Source organism: Pleurodeles waltl, chromosome 6 (assembly GCF_031143425.1).
Source record: "Pleurodeles waltl isolate 20211129_DDA chromosome 6, aPleWal1.hap1.20221129, whole genome shotgun sequence".
NCBI lineage: Eukaryota > Metazoa > Chordata > Amphibia > Caudata > Salamandridae > Pleurodeles > Pleurodeles waltl.
The window spans coordinates 402481961-402498670 of NC_090445.1; the positions used below are offsets into that span (position 1 = coordinate 402481961).

Here is a 16710-nt window from a genome sequence, read left to right on the forward strand (position 1 = left end):
TGGACAGCTGGATGAATAAATTTTCCCTTAAGCTCAATAGAGCTAAAACAGAATTCATGATTCTGGGATACAACTCTGCCAACAGACAAGTTCCAGGCTGGCTTACCAGCCTTGTCCTCCATACTGGTCCCCAAGACAGTCATAAAAGGTTTAGGAATGTGGTTTGAAAATACTCTAACGATGGAAGCCCAGGCTATTAAAATCACTGCTAGTTGCTTTGGATTGCTAAGAATGCTGCATAAGATCCTGCCCCTGCTTCCACAAAATTCAAGACAGCTGGTAGTACACGCCCTTGTTCTCTCTTGTTTAGACTATCGTAATTCATTGTACTTGGGTTCTCCTAAAGGAGTGACACTTAAACTACAGGTAGTCCAAAATGTGGTTGCATGCATGTTATTTTTGAATTCCCAAAGTGCAACCAGTCAGATAGAACTTGAGAACTCTTCACTGGCTCCATACTACGCAAAGAATAGAATTGAAGTCACTGTGCATTCTCCACCATGTCATTACAAGGACAAGGTCCACCTATTCTCCACCAGTTTATTTTCCCCAACATCCCTAATAGAACACTATAGATCATCGAACCTTCATTTGGCCTCAGTCCCTTGTGTTAAAAGAGCCAGAAATGGAGAACGGCCTTTGGGTCTTTGAAATTTAATGCAGCTGAGCTCTGGAACTTGCTTATGCTTGCTCTTTGAGCAAGTGATAAAGAACTATTATTTTGAAAAGCCCTTAGACCCTGGCTCTTTAAATAGTAACTGGGTTTACAAAATAATTGTTTCTACTGCCCCCTCTGATTTGTATGCTGCAACCTCTTCGAGACCAGCATGTGGATGCCTTTGTGTATCCATGCACTCTATAAATACCAGAAAATAGCATAGTATAGTATAGTGTAGTATAGTATAGAATGGCAGACAAGCCACCACTCTTAATTCTCCAATGTAGCATCTACCATTGATGTTGAAGCTGCTTTTGGGTAAACATATCTGCTAATCAGTTGGACAACACTAGATTTAACAGGCTTGTCACTGTTAGTGTGTGAAGCCGGTACCTTTCATGCACTAATTTCTGACTGATCAGTCCATAATGGAGACCCCTAGTGTTTTGTTGAATTTGGCTACTTAACATCTAATTAGGTATTGTATCCTTTTATTTCTTAGGAATGTTGCCTTCTGTAAAACAATTGTTACAGTATCATTGCCTCTTCTCGTATAGGTTTTGGCAGAAGGTGTCATACCTCACTAACTTATTGATGGCCTCTTTCACATCTTTGTTTCTCAAAGTGTAAATAAAGGGATTAAGTAGAGGAGTTACAACTGAATAGAATACAGATACTACCTTATTCATGTCTGAATATCGTGCCCTGGGTCTGATGTACATGAACATAACTGTTGTATAAAATATGACAACTATTGTGAGATGAGAGCTGCAAGTGGAGAAAGCTTTGCCTCGGCCTCTGGAGCGAGGGATCTTCATAACTGTGCTAATAATGTAAATGTATGAGACCATTGTAAGCGTGAAAGAGCTCAGCACAATAATGAGAGCTAGAATAAAGTTAAGCACTTCAATCAGTCTGGTTTCTGTACAAGATCTTTTTAACAATGGGTCGGCATCACAGAAAAAATGGTTGATTGTGTTTGAGCCACAAAAAGAGAGATGTAACACCAAAACACCTGGAACCAGCATAGTCAGAAACCCTGTGCCCCATGAGCAAAAAGCAGCCCAAGTGCATGTTCTCTGAGTCATAACTGCATTGTATCGCAGTGGATTACATATTGCTAAATATCTGTCAAAGGCCATCACAGCCAACAAAAGACACTGAGTAGATCCAAGAGAGAAAAAGAGATAAAATTGTACTATACATCCATACAGTGAGATCATTTTACTCCTCATTAGGAAGTTGGCCATCAGTTTGGGGGTTGTCACAGTGGTGTAGCAGATCTCCAGTACTGATAAGTTGCAGATAAAGAAGTACATTGGTGTGTGGAGGTGATGATCCAGCCTCACCACAAGAATAATGATAGCATTGGCTGTGATAGTCCACAAGTACATGGCAGCAAAGACAAAGAACAGCAACATCTCCAGCTGAGGTATGTTTGGAAATCCCACCAGGATGAATTCAGTGACTTCTGATTGATTTGTGAAGTCCATATTCTATTGTACCCTTTCGTTTTCTGAAATGGAACATATTCCATAATCAAATCATTCACTCAATCAATAATGCGTATTCTGAATAGTTCATTTCTAGACTACATCATCCAAATCAGAAGTAATTCATTTTTAGCTTTGTCAAGAGAGGTGTGCATGCCAAAGGAAAACCTAAAACAAGCATACCATTTGGACTTTGGAGAAGAAAAAGGGGCCTTTGAAGGCAAGGCATAATAAATGAAATTCAAGTACTGGTCGAAAAGCTTGTGTCAGGATGGATGTATAACACAATTATTCGTACCCTGCATTTTACAACTCGTTTCCCTATCCAAAGTTTCTGAATTGGCCTTGTCTTCTCTCTGAGAAGCCCATATATTTAATTAGACTTATCTCAAGCACTTCTGCTCTGGTTTGTCACACATATAAGCCAGGACCTTTTTATTTCACTGAAATATATATAATATACTTACATGAAAGACCTTTCAGCCACATCTCTTCATCCATTGGTCTATATGGCATTCACATTTTGCTTCTACCAACTACTGCATATAGAATGGGGCAGAATTCAGTCTACTTACGCCACTGTCTAGCTTTACTTTGAGTGACTGTATTGTTTCTCTTTATAATACCTTTAGTATGACATTTGTGTTTAGAGCCTGCATGGACAGCAGGATGATTATGATGCACATTCCATCGTTATCAGATCCCATCTCCTGCCAATGCTGTTGTAAATTCCTTTTGGAGTGTTTACTTTCCTGGCTAGTGCTATTTTTCAGCATAGCAGATTTTGTCCCTTTGAAACTGTCACGTATTTTACCTTTTTCTTCTTGCTCTTTTTTCAGTTTTTGTATTTTCTTTTCTTTTCTTTCTTTCTTTTTTTATTTATTTCTTTCTTTCAAAGAAGAATGCTTTTATTAAAATATATAAATGCTTTCGTTTAAATCACACATATACTAAATGCAAATCTTTTGTAGTAGGCAAACATACTTAATGATATAAGCCTGCAAGTGAAGTAAGGTACTGCCTTTAGTTAGCCTAACTATTGATGGCATGTTAACTAAAAATGATACACTACCATTCAAAGGTCTGTTTTCATAATGTATCGTTATTTGTCACTTGATGTTTGAAGATGCTGTAACATTCTGGAAGATTTCGGTTATTTCGGTTATTTGGGAATTGCCATTTGTTTTGTATTGGACAACTGATAGTGTGGTTCTCACAGGAAGAAAAGGAGGCAACGATGATTGCTGAGAAGATCAGTCTGGATAGTAGAATGTGAACAATTACAATTTTCAAGGTCTAATGTCTGAGGACTATTATGCGAGTGTGAGAAGATGGGGAGCTTTTCTGTTTCCAGTAGTTTTCTTCTATTCACACTAGCTTTGGGCTCATCTTTGACTTTCTTCAAATCTCTCTTTGTAGGAGGTTGCTTAGCTTTCTTGATTGATGTCTGCTGATTTAAAGATGAGAATACTTTCTAGCTTATTATGCAAGGGCTTCATATGTGTACATTGATTCTCTCATCAGTACTCTTTGAGTATTTGACACCTTACTCCTATTATTCCAATTTATTTAGACTAGGGAATTTCCTTTATGGAACATGCTTGCTGCATTTTTATAATATTTACTTTTACCTTGACTACATTTCTATTTTAATGTATATTGAAACATCAATTATTATATTATATTAATTTCAAGTTGTGATGCTTAAAAGATAAAAGTTTATTGAATAAGTGATAAACACTAAACAAAAACCCTCCTTCACACCTGTAACAACTTCTCTATGGATTTGTCAACATTTAGCTGAATCAGATTGATACCCCAGACCAAGCAACATATTGTTACAATTCCCTCCATTTCTATGGACAAGCCAAAATCAGGAACCAGGAACCAGTGCTACTGAACATAATGGGCGTGAGAAACGTAAACTACTACAATTAGTTTCTAAATGCACTCTCAGTGGTTACTTATTTTGGCATCAGTTTGATGTTGCTGACTCCACCACTGTGCTCTGCGTAGGTCAATAAAAGGGGACACTTCTGTTGGAAGCTGGCTGTTTATAGAGTATACAATAATGAGGCATACCTTACAAAGCTTCCAGGGGTTCCCTTACTAGTGGACAGGGGCTTGCTCTAGCAATTCAGAGGTGCTCTCCTAGGGGGTAGTGTAGTCGAGCAGCCTTCAGCTTATCAGAGAGGAGAGTTAGATAGCTGAAAATACACACACAGTCAATAATTGATGCACACAACTCATTAAGGTGATCCACACCAATTTATAACAAATAACACATATCTTTATATATATTTAGGCCAAATAATCAATAGAATCATGTAAGTATATTTGCAAGAGAAATACTTTCAGGTTTTGAACATCAACACAGAGCATTTTTCAGAAGAGGCAATGTTATCCTATGAAGGAAAAACAAATACTGCATACAGGCAGCGTCTGTGAGTCCAGAGTGGGCAAGACCAAGGTGGGCTTTCTCTCTGGAGGGCTGGGAGACCAAGCTGGCAGTGTTGGCCCACTTCAGCTTGGCTAGGCTGCACTGGTGCAGTGGTGCTTTCTGTTGTTGGGTTTTGCCTGTCTGGAGTTCTCCCAGGCCTCTCCATGTGCCTGCAGGATGTGGGAAAGCAGCTCCATGGTTCCACAGGTCAGGTCCTTCGTTGGAGGCAGGCAGCCCTCCCAGGGCTTTGGAGGCATTACAGCATGCAGGGCAAGATAACTTTTGCACAGTTTAGCAAGAACAGCTTAGAGGAAAGTACCCTGTTTTTGGCATGGTTACCCTCACTTTTTGCCTGCTGTCAGTTTGGTTTGACTATGTTCACTGGGATGCTGCTAACTAGGACCCCAGTGACTGTGCTCTCTCTCCCTCAAAATGTGGTTGTTCAGTACTTGGTACACCCCACATTGGCATACTGGTGCCCCCATATAAGTTCCTAGTATATGGAACCTAGGTAAATATGGCCCCATGGGCTGCAGCATGTATTGTGCCACCCATGGGAGCCCATTCCCTTCGCTACAGGTCACTGCACCAAGTCAGCTACTGTTGGTTACTGACTTAGATGTGCCCTGGGTACTGCTTACCAGTCCCAGGACCAGTGCTCTGTGTAAAGTGGATATGCAAATAGGCTAATTATAATTGGCAAAATGAACCTACCTATAAGTCCCTAGTATATGGTATGGCATTGAGGTTTAGGGACCCCGGCATAGGTAAGGTCCCCATAGGTGCACTGCTGAGTTGCCCAGTGTAATTTTAAAGGCAGGCCTACCTTGCAGGCTGCTTTTAAATTAAAGTTACATGCAAATCCCACTTTGGAATTAAAAGTAGTTCGAAAGTCCTAAACTACCTTATTTTTACATATAAGTCACCCCTTAGGTGTGCCCTATGTGCCCCTAGGGCTAGGTGCCATGTAACTATAAGCAGGGACCTTATAAAAATAGTTTTATAGGCCCTGGTGAGGTAAAACAGCCAAATTTGTTTTCCCTCATTGTAGTGAATAGCCTCCATAGGCTAGAATGGGGAGACTTTATTTTAATTTTAAAAATCCCCTTAAGTAACAGATACAACAAGTTTGGTATCAAAGTAATTGTTATAATAAATCCCACAACTTCCAGTTGTTGGATTTAATATAACTTGTTCAGGTAAAGAGTTTTAAACTTTACCTGAAAAGTTGCCAACTTCAGCCCTGCAGTGTTTTTGCTGCTGTGGTCTGATTGGCCAGCCTCTGGCAGCCTGGCCAGGCTGCCTTGATGAAGTGTGAAGTGGCCTGGCTCAACACAAAGAGATGTGCCTGGGGGAGGAGATCTCCCCTCAGCAGATGGGGAAGCAGGAAGGGGGGAGGGCTGACAAACTGGTCTTCAAAGGCTGGGAAGGACATTTGGAGCAACCCAGCAACACCCTCACATCCTGCAAACCCAGACAATTATGTGCTCCCATGATTAGATTAGGAGAGGGCAGGAGAGGGGTGTGTTTAGGATTTTTAGCCACACCAGTGGGTGAGCTCAGCCAGATGTAACCTATAAAAATGACTTTCAGCCATGATGGATTTTTGAGGAATGTTGCTCCTGGGGATTGATTTTTGCCACACTTCCCAGGAAGTGGTCATCACAGGGGGAAGGACCCTGCCCCTGATTGGAGAACCAGGACCCCCTGTTGTTCACCCAGGAGCAAGGAAAAAACGGACAGACCTGAACCGACCCCTCAGATCCCTATCAGATTCCAACAATGAAGAACTACAGAAGAAGAAGGACTGCCCTGCTGGAGCCCTAGCCTGCACCCTGGAACCTGCACTCTGGAGGACTGCACCAGCTGCACACTTGGGGGTTCACCACAAGAAGGACTTTGCCTGGCTTCAACTCGTTCAAGGAGGGACTCCCTGTTTGCTACAGGTGAAAACTTGTTAACCAGAGTCCCCTGCATCAACTCCTGAAGAAACCAACCAGCTGACCACTGTTCAGTGGCCAAAAAGGAGTTGCACCCCCAGGGAGAATCTCAGAGCTTCTGGCACCTTAGGGTGAACTGTGGACCCCAAAAGAACCTTAAAAGAACATCTGGAAGAAGATCCAGAAGTTTGGTGAACTTTGGAGGACTTTTAGAAAAAAGCTCCTTAAAGGGACTGACCCACCGTGGCAACTCTAGCCGGCTTGCCTCAACCGTGACCCGTCCTGTCTTGCAAGTTCGTCCCGGTGAAGAAAATCTCCAAAAAAATGACTACGTCCGAACGTAGGAAGTTGACCGGGACCTCCTAGCCAGTGCATCCGAAGAGGGCTCCAAGGACGTCAGATCAAGATTCAGGTTTACCCTGGTCGAAAGATTTTCACCTCGAAGAAACAACTAAGTCCGAAGGTAAAAATCTTCACCGAGGGCTCCCGCGGCGCATAACCGAGGAAGAGTTCCAGGAGGTTGGATTGGACTTGCAGGTTCGTCCTGGTGAGGAAAATCTCCAGAAAAATTACTAAGTCCTAAGGAAAACGTTTGACCGAGGCCTAACACGGACTCCATCGCAGTCGGCCTCAAACTTTGGCTTTGCCCCGGTCGAGGTGTGACCAGATGACCAGATTGGCGCTTTTTGTTTCTATGCGCTAGAAAGCATTAATTCTTTAAAAATGCATATCTCCGGTTCCCCTTATCCGATTTTATTCATTTTGGTGGCATTTTAAAGCTGAAAATATTTCCTATTTGTATGAATTGATTTTGGATTTTTAAACTGTTTCCTGTGTTTTATTTAATTACTGTTTTGGGTTATTTGAATGCTTTACGCTTTGTCTCCTAAGTAAAGCCTTGTCACTTGTTGCCAAGCTACCAAGTGTTGAGCTAGGTTTAATTTACTGAGACCTAACTGGACCTAAGTGGAGGTTAGTGACCTATTGCTAAGTGTAGGTACTTACCTGCCCTTACCAATAACCCATTTTCCAACAGGCAGGCTCTCCTAGCCCACAGAGCAGGCTGTGTGTGAGGGCATCCCTGCATGAGTAGAGGTGCCCCTACGAACTCTAGCTCCATTTTCCTGGACCTTGTAAGTACGGGGAAGCCATCTTACCCATGTACTGGACACCTGTGTGGTAACTCTGGACTTGGGCATGTTTGGTAGTTGCCAGTATTAGTTGTATGATTTCATGCACTTTGTGGGATCCCTAGTGGACCTCCAGCATTGCTCCTGCCAGCCTTCTCGGTTTTTCCAGGCAGACCGCACTGCTGCCACCACACAGATAGGTTTGACCAGCTCAAGCAGAGGAAGGCAAACAAAGGGATTGGGTTACATGGCTTGGGATGGGTAGCCTGCCCAAACCACCAGTATGTTTTGAAGGGCACATTTGGTGCCTCCTTGCATAAACCGATTTGTACTAGCCCTGGGACTCCTGGCCCCTGCCCAGGCATGTAACTCGACAATGGAACCATGTCAATCACTACCCCAGGGTGGTGCCCAGAGCTCCTCCAGGTGGCCATCTGATTCTGCCATCTTGAATCCAAAGTGGGCAGAGGTGCCTGTGAGCATCTGAGTGGCCAGGTTAGGAAGGTGATGTCACAGCCACTTCCTGATAAGTGGTCACCCTGCTAAGTGACCAATCCCCATTGCTGGGCTATTTAGGGTCTCTCTCCAGGGTGGGTCTTCAGATTCAATGTGAAAGATTCCAGCCAGACTCCTCTGCATTGTTTACTTCATCTTCTGGCCATGGGACTGCAACTGGACCCTCCAGGAACAGACAATCTGCAACTCCAACAACAACTCTCCTCTTCAACGCTGTTTCTCCTGCTCCTTCCAGCAACTGCAACATTTCCCTGGCTGTGCATCCTCTGAGGGTGGAAATTCTGAAGCTTGCACAAGAAGCAATAGGAATCTCCCTTGGAGTGAAGGAGTCACACCCTTGCATCCGCAGGCACCAACGGCAATGATGACTGGATGCGTAGATCCTCTCTCCTCTGGAACTGCATGGATCCTGCATCAGAGGTGGTGGTCTGAAGTGGTCCCCTTGGTCCTCTCTACCAGCTGTCCAACTTGAGAGACAGTAAACCCTTCCCTGCTAAGCACAGTCTCCTGCCTGCTGCTCAAGCAATGTTGGATTCCTCTTCAGGTGTGCTGAGTAGGCCTCGCTGCAACTCCTGTGCCTGTTGCCCGGGGATCGCCTGTGGGGGCTGTCCCCTCTTCTTATGACTCTCATAGGTTCTGAGGGTCACCTCGGACTCCCCTCCTTGGGTTGAGTCCCCTGGGCCTTGCTGGTCATCGTCAGCCTTGCAAAACTCTCTTAACCGACTCTTGCATTTGCCAAGGATTGTTGGTGGTTCTCTAGCACCACTGACTAACTGCATCATGACCGCTGACGTGGGACATCACTTGCATCATGCCTGGAACTCCTCTTCTACTCCTGTGCTGCACTGCTGACTTTGTTCATCCACTGTCGACCTTGTCCCGCATTCACAGAAGGGTGGGTAATTGCTCCTATCACAGCCTGACACTCCAACTCAAACTGGACTTGGTCCCCTTATTTTGCAGGTCCTCTTCTGTCAGTGTTCACCTTTGGTTTCTCTCAGTCCTTTTCCCAAGTTCTCCTGTGGGTTTGGGGACAATCCAGGTACTTGTTCTCTCCTGGTCGCTTGGGCCACTTGATACTTAACTTTCGGGGTTCCTAGTTCCCCCAACTCCCCTCTACAGATTCCATTTCCTTTGGTAGGGGACTGTCTTTCACATTCCACTTACTTAGTATATAGTTTCGATTCCCCCTAGGTCCTTCGCTATTTTCTATTGTTTTACCGTTTACTATTTTTTTCTATGCTCATCACTGACTTCTAGTGTCTATATAATAGTGTGTTTACTCACCTCCTAGTGTAGTATTGCCTATACAATATTTTAGTATTTGGGTTACCATAATAAAGTACTTTTATTTTTGTAACACTGGGTCGTTCTTTCATGTGTGTAAGTGCTGTGTGACTGTAGTGGTATTGCATAAGCTTTGCATGTCTCCTAGAAAAATCTTGGCTGCTCATCCACAGCTACCTCTAGAGAGCCCTGGCTTCCTAGACACTGCCTACACTTCTCAATTAAGGGATACCTGATATAAGGTGATAACACCGTAGATGCTCACCACACACCTGGCCAGCTTCCTCCACAGCAGACAGACCGGAAGGGCTGGTGCCAAGTCAGTTGCTTCTTCCTCAGTCTGCTTTTACGGCTTTTGAGTGTCCTTCTTCTTCCTAGGTCAGCAGGATACTCCTTTCCTGGTGCCAAGGGCTCCCCTAAATACTGATGTTAGAGGTGTTTAGGGGAGTGGGTGGTAGTAGCCAATGGGCTACTTGCCCCTGAGATCACTATGTCCCCTATATGGCCACTTCCTGTGAGAAGTGGGCATAACCCTGTACCAGAGCTCCTAAATCTGCCAACACCAAGATGACAGATTTCTAAATGTTGTGTCCATATCGGGCAGCTCACCATAGGAGTGGGACTGACCTGAGGGGTAGGCATATCTTTCTGAATACTAAATGTTCTGCATGTCCAGGTACCAAATGGGCCCTGGGACAGGGGTGTCAGTATCCCCCTTCTGAAGTAAGCCAGATCAGCATAGAAAGGGGGTTGAGATTCTTTCAAGCCCCCTGCCTTGGAATGAAGATTTGCAGGTCATCCTGTTCGGAGGAGTGTGGTTAAGCCCCTGCCAGGGCAGGCTTTGTTCCTGTCTGCCCGAGAGCAAAGGCTCTGGCCCTTGGGGTCTGAAACCTGTCTGTTGATGACAAACTACTCAGGTAGAAGGTAGGTTTTCATGGGGTACCTGTTTTAATAAATCCATCACTGGTATCAGTGAGGGTTTATTAGTATTAGATATTTGATACCAAGCATCCCCATTTTCAGTGAAGCCATAATGTAAATGGAGAAACTAGTACTGGCCAGTGTCCAGCACATGTACTTAAATGTCTTCCCTGTTTACTCTGTTTGAGAATCAACAGACATTTCAGGGGCATGTCTACTCTTGCATATATGTCCTAATATGTAATATAATGCACCCTGCCTTAGGGATGTGAGGCCTGATGTAGGGGTGACTTACATATATTGCATACAGTGTTAGGGGACATGGCACACAGGCTGTGTGCCATATTGTGTTTTTAATTTTCGATGCACCAAAGACATGCAGCCTGCAATGGCAATCTGCCATCTCCTAGGTAAGAGGACCCCGAGGGTGGCACAATACATGCTGCAGCCCTTTGGGACCATCTTTGTTACCCCTGCCCTAAAAACCAGTCTTACAGGGGTGCTAAAGGAATGGCCAATTGAGGAACACTTGCACAGTTTCAGGGAAAGAGATCTAGCACTGGGGATCCTTTTAGCCAAGTCATATAGGTCATAATAAAAAAAAAAAAGTTGTTTCTTGGCTTCTGAAAGGAGGTATGTCTTCCTGTGAATTAATGCGGATCCAGTGGAAGTTATTCCAGTCACAGCTAGGGCATCTTCTGAGCTTTTCTGGGTCACATCAGTGTTTAGCTCTCTAAGTCTTACTCTACCACAGGTGTGGGCAAACCCTTCAGATAAGGCAAAAGTCCTCCAAGATAATGGTGAGGCTTCCATAAGACTTTATCAAGTTAATAGTAGATTGTTGAAGACTGGAAGGCTGCCGGGCAGCAGAGGACTAGGCACTGGAACAGGAGATGAAGAGAGGGCTGGTCAACTGGAGAAAGAAGCAGAAACTGCTGCTGAAGAGTGAAGAACAGGAGCGAGGAAACACCATGATAAACCCTCAAAGCATTGTGACACAGGAAGAGGAAATGGAATTAAGAGAATTGTCCATATTGGTTGTAGACAACCAACAGCCAACATGATGCCAGACATTTTGGATTGGGAATCAAAGCTATCTTCCCAGAATCCTCATAGAGGAGTTGTCAGGAGGGGGAGGGCCAGCAGCATAGCTTCAAGAAGACTGCCAGCTCCCCTCACAGCTTAGAGCACCAGTATGGAATTGTGAGCCAGTTAATTGAATACAAGGTAAGCCTAATAAAGGGAAGCACCTGTCCGCTGGTGCTACCAGGAATCTCCCACTGTCCGTGCTGCAAACCCTGAAAACAGAAAAATGGGGAGACTTGGCACAATGTACAACATTACTGGCTAAGGCCAAAAAGGAAGATCAATCACTTTGGGTAGAGTTACAAAAAGGTTGAAGATATTGCTTAAAACCCTATATGAGCTTCTCATTTTGCCTATTAGACTAAGGATGGAACCCAGAAGACAAGGATGCCTCAATGTGGAGAGACTTACAAAAAGACTTCCAAAAGTGATCCACAATCAGAATGTATAACATGGCAGACCATGTAGGCAAATATTTCTCACAAAAAGATCTCCACTGAGGGAAGCAATTTTACAACTGTGAAGTGAGCCATTCTAGAAAAAGAATCAACAGTCACCATGATTAATGTGTGACCCTCAGATGGAGGCAAAACTACAATAAAGTCTATACACGTAGTGAGCTAGGGCTTGGGAGGAACAGGTAAAGGCAGAAGATGTCCGGATGGCCGAGCATGTGATGTCTTGTTCTGAGCACAAACTGTGCAGAAGTTACATAGAGTTCAGTATCTTTCCAGGCAGAGTGCCACCAGAAGGATTGACCAGTTAATGTAACGTAGATCTGAAACCTTAATTGTCCAGCCACATTAGAGTCACAGCACATTCAAAGTTCATACATGTTCAGTTCTTTAGAAGGGATAAACAGGACTGTGTCCTTATAGACTCATTTTTCTTGCTTGCAAATGATCCTTTGCAACTTCTTCCAATCTTCCTTAGAAACTTTAGAGTATCCAACTCATACCTTTTCTGAAAATAACTAGACTACTCCTGCAATCCTTTGAGGAGATAGGACTGTTTCATTATAGGTTGTGCATCATGAAGGGCATTCTGTGAGGTTGGAATGTAAGTAATGTCAAAATAACACTGATTAAAGGAGTATGTCCATCAGACCTTCTGAACGCTCTTACATTGCATATTCCTAAGACACTGTAGGTTCCTTTGGTTAGTTCGGAACTCAAATGGTCCCCGGGCCCTCAACAAGAAATGTTTCCATTCTGAGCAAGTTAATTACTTGGATAAACGTTTCTAATCAAGGACAGAGTACTTCCAGTCAGAGTCTGATAGATTGTATGTTCTAACCTATCATCTTGTTGGATTTGACGGAGAATATGGCCAACTGTTCTTTCTGAGGCATCTCTCTTAATGACTAACATCTGTGTTGGGTCAGGATGGGGGCCTTGGTAAAAGCTTCTTTTAATTCAATAAAGGTGTTTTTAGCCAGGGAATTCCACAACAACCTTGATTAAGAATTTCATTCTGAAGAACACATATGATGTTCCTTGTAAGGAGGGTGAAATTGCCAATGAATTGCTTGTAAAAGTTTGCAAAACCAAGGAATTGCTCAGTCTCCTTCATGTTGGATCGTACAGGCCATTATAGTATTGCTGCAACCTTTTGAGGATATTTCAGTTTTCCTTGGCTGTTGAGCCGAAACCCCATATGCTCTACTTTTAGGAGACTACATTCACATTTTCCTGGTTTGAACAGTTTGTTTTGGCAGAGTCTGTCTAGCACTTGGCAGACCTGTGATTGCTGTACAGTAGGATCCTGGGCGTATACCACAATGTCATCCAAGTACATGAGATTGAATTGGTTCAAAATGTCAGAGAAAATTTGATCCAAGAATCATTGAAAGGTGGCCAGGGCATTACGTAAGCCAAGCTGCATAACTTGGTATTCAAAGTGACCTAGAGGTGTCTTGAAGGCAGTTTACCATTCATCTCCATTCTTGTTGCATAAAAGATATCATGCTCGGCATAGTTCACGCTTGGTAAAAATCTTTGATCCTCTTTCCAATTCTAGGATATCCTTTATTAAAAGAAGAGGATAGAGATCCCTCATGGTGATCTTGTTCAGCCCTCTTTAGTCGATACAGGGTCTCAGCTCATTAAACCTCTTTGGTATGAAAAACAGTGAGGCCCTTACTGGACAGGAAGATCGTCTAACGAGACCTTTGCATAGATCACCTTCTTATTATTGTCTAAGGGACTGCCTTCTCAGACTCAGATAGAGAATAAAGCCTTCCAAAAGGTACAGTTGTTCCAGGTCCATCCACAATTGCACAATTGAGTTCTCTGTGAGGCGGTAGGTTTCTCAGATAGAGCTGTGTAGTGATGATATTGAACGGTAATTCCCCAAATGGAAGTTATCAGCCTAGTCTTGGATGCAATGCTTGAAATAACCTCCTTCAGGGTGCAATATTCCCAGCAGTATAACAGTGGTTGTGGCAAAAGTGGGAAGGGAGATAGTGTGAGTATTTCAGTTAAAATTCAGGTTATGCCATGTTAACCAGGGCACACCCATTATAATGGTATGATTTCATGAGACAACAGGGTCAAAGGAGATCACTTCTTGATGAGATTCAAAATTTTGAGGTTACAGTTGTCTTGACCACTGGTCCTGAAACCAGCAGAGTTCCATCTACTGTATGAACTTGTTCTGGAATTATTTTGTGTTATATGAGTGTCCTTGGCTTCTAGCCCAGGATTGATCTGGTACAATCCACTAAAATAACAAAGGAATGGTAGAATGAATAGTGAGGACTGGAAGTCTCCAGAACCTCCAATAAATGGCATTTTTGCTCACTCCCACCCTTTCACAAGGGACCAGTTCTCATGTTTCCCAAAGACCATTGATGGTGAAGAGGGCAGGAATTAATCAGATGGTTTGGAGAACCTCAGTACATGAGGATCCCATTCTTTGTACAGTGTGTTATTCTATTTCCAAGAGAGACGCATGGGCTCAGCTAATCTACATTGTCTCTGCTCCTGGAGAGACCAAGGGTGTTTCTGGAGTAGTTTTGGTTTTCATAGGCATGGAGCGAGTACCTCCCAAGGCTGAAGAAAATCAAACCCTTTGTTTCTCCAATTGAATCTCTCTTAATCAATTTTGAAAGATGAAGACTTAATCCATAAGTTCAGTAAAGGTAACAGGCCTGGTAGAACAAACTAATTTGACTTTCATTTTTTCCTTAAAAAGCTGATTTGAAAAGTGTCATTAAAGTCTGTTCTACCCAGGAAGTCTCAGCAGCCAGTTGGCAGAAATAATTGATATAGTCCTGTTGTCCCTGATTGATAGCACAAAGTGCCTCTTCAGATGAAAATAAAAGATCAGGATTCTCAAATGATTCTTTGTTTAAAGGACACTATAAATTGTAGTTCAATTAGAAATACATGGATTTTTGGTGGTACCCAAGTGGTCACCCCGGCATGTACAAGTCCAGCCAAGGCACAGATTAGGAAGCCTACTTTGGCTCGGTCTTGTGTAAATTGGGCTAGACAAAAGGCAAAGCATATTATTAATGAGCCCAGGAACTCCTTTGCTTTTTTTGGATCCCCATTGGATTGTGAAATTATTGGGGACACCTTTGGAACATATGGAGTTTTAGAAATTTTGACCTGGTGCAGGGAAGAATTTTCAGTGCATGATTGCTGCAGATCTTGGGTTTGCTGCTGAACTGTTAGTGATAGGGATTGGGAATTGAACAGCATTCTCAATATTGGTTTGGGAAGACTAATAACATAAACGTGGGTTCCCTTTGGACTGGGAATATAAAATACCTCCCCAGAATACTCACAGAAGATTTCTGGAAAGGAAAAGGGTCAGCATCATTGCCCCAAGAAGACTGCCATCTCCTCACAAGCCAAGAACACCACTATGGAGATACACACCGGTGGATTAAGTGGAAGGTAAGGCTTATACAGGGAAGAGCTGGCCTGCTGGTCTCTCCAGGAAGCTCCTGCCACCCGTGTTGCAAGGAGGCAACACATCTGCTTGCCTGGGACTGGTGCCTAAGCTGCTTAACAATTCCAAGCTGTGACAAGGGTACAGGAACAAGCCCCTCTCCCCATTATTGCTTTCCTAAAGCTTGGTACTTTTACGAAATATGTGACATGTAACCTCAAGACATGAGAAGATGAAAGAGATTCCATGTGAGAACCATGCTTCTTTTTATAGATGTATTTATGACGTAGACATAGGCCCTCATTACGACCTTGGCGGTCGGTGGTAAAGTGGCGGTAAGACCGCAAACAGGCTGGCGGAAACAAAATGGAACTATGACCGCAGCGGTTACTGCGGCGGTCATCCGCCACTTCACCATTCCGACCGCCATGGCGGTGAATACCGCTGCGCTGGAGATTGCGGTCTCCGGCCCGGCGGTCGTCACTAGACCGCCGACGGTATCAGGACCCTGCATACCGCCATGGATCTCAGGTGGTTCAATCAGTGCCAGGGAATTCCTTCCCTGGCACTGATAGGGGTCTCCCCCAACCCTGCTACACCCCACAAATCCTCCCCCAACACCCCCCACCCCTCTACCACCCCCCAAAGGTGGCACATCCCCCCTCCCCACCCCAACCCCAAACATGCACATATACACAGCCCTACACGCACACACCCCCAACATGCACATATACACACCCCTACACGCACACATACACCCCGACAACACATACCCGCACACATACAAACAGACATGCAAACCGTCCGACCCGCACACATTTCCCATACACACACCCCCCCCCCGCGCGCATACACTCACTCACTCACCCCCTCTACACTCTCACACGCACACCCCCGTGCATGTGCACAACACACAACCCCCCCCAACCCCCTTCCCTAACAGACAATCAACTTACCTTGTCCATTGATCCTCCGGGAGGGGACAGGATCCACCGGGGCAGCTCCGCCACCAGAACACCGTCACCAGAACACCGCCACACCGAATCATGGGACGTGATTCAGTGGGCGGTGTTCTGTTGACGTGGCGGTGGAGGTTGAGCAACCTCCACTTTCCCGCTGTCCGCCAGTATGGCTGCTGGCGGCTTTCCGTACGATAAAGGACGGCGGCCTGCCAGCGGTCATAATACGTGGCAAGGAAGACCGCCACCACTGGCGGTCTTCAGTACGCCGGTACCTCGGCGGTCTTGAGAAAAGACCGTTGAGGTCGTAATGACCCCCATAGTGCTTTAAGCAATGTTTTTATGGGCTGCACATCAGTGTAACATCTTTAATTCCTTAG

General features: G+C 44.3%; 1 protein-coding gene across 1 annotated transcript; it reads right to left on the reverse strand.

The window, feature by feature from the left end:
- Window positions 1-1194: 1194 nt before the first annotated feature.
- Window positions 1195-2151, reverse strand: LOC138301597 (olfactory receptor 6F1-like). The gene has a single exon (XM_069242115.1). The coding sequence runs from the start codon at window positions 2149-2151 to the stop codon at window positions 1195-1197; it is 957 nt and encodes a 318-aa protein (XP_069098216.1).
- Between the last annotated feature and the right edge of the window lie 14559 nt (window positions 2152-16710).